At 48.9% G+C, this 1,432-nt stretch overlaps 1 protein-coding gene across 1 annotated transcript in view; it reads right to left on the reverse strand.

Moving 5' to 3' along the window:
- The window catches only part of LOC113076628 (ATPase family AAA domain-containing protein 3-like), an 8,174-nt gene extending 7,330 nt beyond the window's left edge, over positions 1 to 844 (reverse strand). Inside the window, exons 1-2 of the mRNA XM_026249319.1 lie at positions 555 to 844; positions 398 to 474 (exon numbers count right to left, since the gene is read on the reverse strand). Coding sequence (XP_026105104.1) covers positions 398 to 474; positions 555 to 753 — 276 coding nt within the window. The 5' untranslated portion in view covers positions 754 to 844. The remainder of the gene's footprint in view (positions 1 to 397; positions 475 to 554) is intronic.
- Positions 845 to 1,432: the final 588 nt, after the last annotated feature.

The raw sequence follows: 1,432 nt of genomic DNA on the forward strand, positions 1-1,432 counted from the left end.
TCATTTTCATTTTTGGGTGAACTGTCCCTTTAAATTGTTCCTCTCTCATAAATCTGACTGTGTGAACATTTCATCAGCATCAGCATCATTTCTCTTCCTGACAGCTGCTCTCAGTGTGGTGATCTGGACTCTGTGTGGTGATCTGGACTCAGTGTGGTGATCTGGACTCAGTGTGGTGATCTGGACTCAGTGTGGTGATCTGGACTCTGTGTGGTGATCTGGACTCTGTGTGGTGATCTGGACTCTGTGTGGTGATCTGGACTCTGTGAGGTGATCTGGACTCTGTGTGGTGATCTGGACTCAGTGTGGTGATCTGGACTCTGTGTGGTGATCTGGACTCTGTGTGGTGATCTGGACTCTGTGTGGTGATCTGGACTCAGTGTGACCCGGATCTTACCTTGATTCTGCCCTGGTGCTCCAGCTGCACGGTCTGCTCCTGCATGCGCGCCAGGTCCAGTGCGTCTTTGGCGTGACCTGCGGTCACAGGGGTCACACATCACTACACCAGCTCTGACCTCTGACCTCTGTCCCAGTGCCCTTCACATGATACTCACGCGATCGGTCCAGCTCTTTGGCCGCCTGCGCCGCGCGCTCCAGCCCCGTCGGGTCGAAGTTGCTCCATTTGTCCTTGGGTCTGTCGCCCGAACCGGAACCGGAGCCGCCGGCCGCGGGAGGAGGAGGAGGAGCGGGCGGAACCGGAGCGTCTGGCGGAGTGCCGCTCTGACCTCGACCGAGCCCGAAGAGCCACGACATGATCCACGGACAGACACACACTGATGAACCGGGATCACCGGTCACACACTTCCACTGCACGAGTGTCACGCCGCGCTCTGCGCACGCGCACTGCCCGCTCGTGCTGCAGCGCCGCGCTGATTGGCTGAAGCGCTCGTCCTTCAGAAGGTCAGGGAGGAGGCCACGCCCCTCGCGGCGTACGGTGGCCCAGAGGCGTCAGCGCGGGTCTTGCGTCAGTCTGCAGCGTCACATGCTATGGTCACATGCGGCATTTGAGCGATTAAAATTAATCAGTATTTTATTATTAACCTATTATTACTTCTAGCTAAACTTCATATCCGCCGTTTATATGATACCACGAATAACACCTCTTCGTTCTTGTGGCATTATTAAAGTATTATTACAGTACACTACATTGTGATGGAACTTATTTTACTTCAGCCAGTTTCGAGGCAATATTTCTCATTTTGATGTACTACTAATAATAAAAAGCTATAATTGAACGTTATTAAACGCTAATATAATAAGACCTTATTTTGTTGTTATTTCATAAATTATGTTATGTTTTAATAATCATACAATTATGTTTATTAATCTGACAGTTCATATTAAAGAAGCCAAAGTATGTATAAATAATACATATAATAATAAAATGAAATGAAAGCTATATAGACCTATCTGAATCAACAAAAACTAATAA

This window comes from Carassius auratus, unplaced genomic scaffold, assembly GCF_003368295.1.
Source record: "Carassius auratus strain Wakin unplaced genomic scaffold, ASM336829v1 scaf_tig00020840, whole genome shotgun sequence".
Taxonomy (NCBI): Eukaryota; Metazoa; Chordata; class Actinopteri; order Cypriniformes; family Cyprinidae; genus Carassius; species Carassius auratus.